General features: G+C 40.4%; 1 protein-coding gene across 1 annotated transcript in view; it reads right to left on the bottom strand.

Annotated features, from left to right (window-relative positions):
* LOC101857332 overlaps positions 1-1,244 on the bottom strand; it is a gene marked incomplete in the record, with an annotated part of 37,426 nt that overhangs the window by 30,706 nt on the left and 5,476 nt on the right. Inside the window, 1 exon segment of the mRNA XM_005097660.2 lies at positions 9-356. Within this exon segment, the coding sequence (XP_005097717.2) occupies positions 9-356 (348 nt within the window).

Raw genomic sequence — 1,244 nt, 5'->3', positions numbered from 1 at the left:
GAGCTCACCGGAAAAGACCCTATGGTGATCGCTTTGAGAATGTTTCCATCTTAGCCAATCCTCTCTCTCGTCGTCTGTCGCTCCGCCCCTCGATGTCTTGGTTGCAGCATTTTTTTCTTTATTTTCTTTCGTTTTCCAAACAGTTCCCTTCTCTTCCTTTTCCTCCTCCTCCTCCTCCTCCTCCTCGGCTTTCTCTTCTTCATCCTCCTCCTGCACTGCTTCTCTGTCTTCCTTCTCTATCCCTTCTGGGTCCTTGTCTTCCATGATACTGCTCAGTTCTCGTTCTGCCAAAATGGCGGCCAACGTGTTCTGTCGTCTTGCCTTTTCACGCTGCAACTGGTATTCCTGGAAGGAACCTGAAAAGGGAGATTGCACCATTCGCCGACTCCTGGTGAGTTTTCAGATCACAGCTATGTAGGCCTAGTAAATTTATCGTTGGATAGACTGTAGGCCTACCGGATACGTCATTACTATTATGATTATGATTATGATTATTAATATTATTGTTATTATTATTATCAGTATTATTATTATTATTATTATTATTATTATTATTATTAGAAGTGAGTATATTATATAATATATAATATCGTGTGGGAATGAGGACAAGAGGTTGAAATGGGCAAGGATCTCAAAGCTCAGTTGTCAAAGTTTGTCTTTGTCTGTCTTCATCTTTTTTTTTGTAGAAGTACATCTTTTTATTTAGATCTAAATCCTATTTTACTAACTAGTTTTATTCTTTTTCCAACAGCATGTGTGAAATGTAGCCACAGCGATCATCTTTTATGGATATTATGTATTTGAAAAAATGTTGTACGCCTAGTATCATTGAGTTTTAGGTGTTTTTTTTAGTTTTAGGGCTCTCGCAACTGCATAAGGCCATATGATCGCCAAGGGGTGGATGTCAACAGAGAAGTCCTTACACTACAGGAAATCTGACTTACTCTGCTCATCTCTCTAGCTTCAACATCACAAAGTCTACTTCGACTATCAAAGCACCCCGGAAAAAGCGGGTCACAAGAGTGACAAACATACAAAAGAAGTAGAGGAAAAATGACGATAGTAGGGATTAGGAACGGAAAAAACAGCAGTTCTCTGTTGCAGTTTGGGCACAGTTATGAGCATGACATTGATGAATCAGCCCATTTACAATTCTACTGTGCATAAGAAAAGGTTAATGTCCCCCCTTTGGGAATGGCCTAAAGACACTTCAGTCAGTAGCACTGCCTCGGAGGAGGGGGGGG

This window comes from Aplysia californica, unplaced genomic scaffold (genome assembly GCF_000002075.1).
Source record: "Aplysia californica isolate F4 #8 unplaced genomic scaffold, AplCal3.0 scaffold00160, whole genome shotgun sequence".
Lineage (NCBI taxonomy): Eukaryota > Metazoa > Mollusca > Gastropoda > Aplysiida > Aplysiidae > Aplysia > Aplysia californica.
This window is presented reverse-complemented; position numbering and strand designations above follow the sequence as displayed.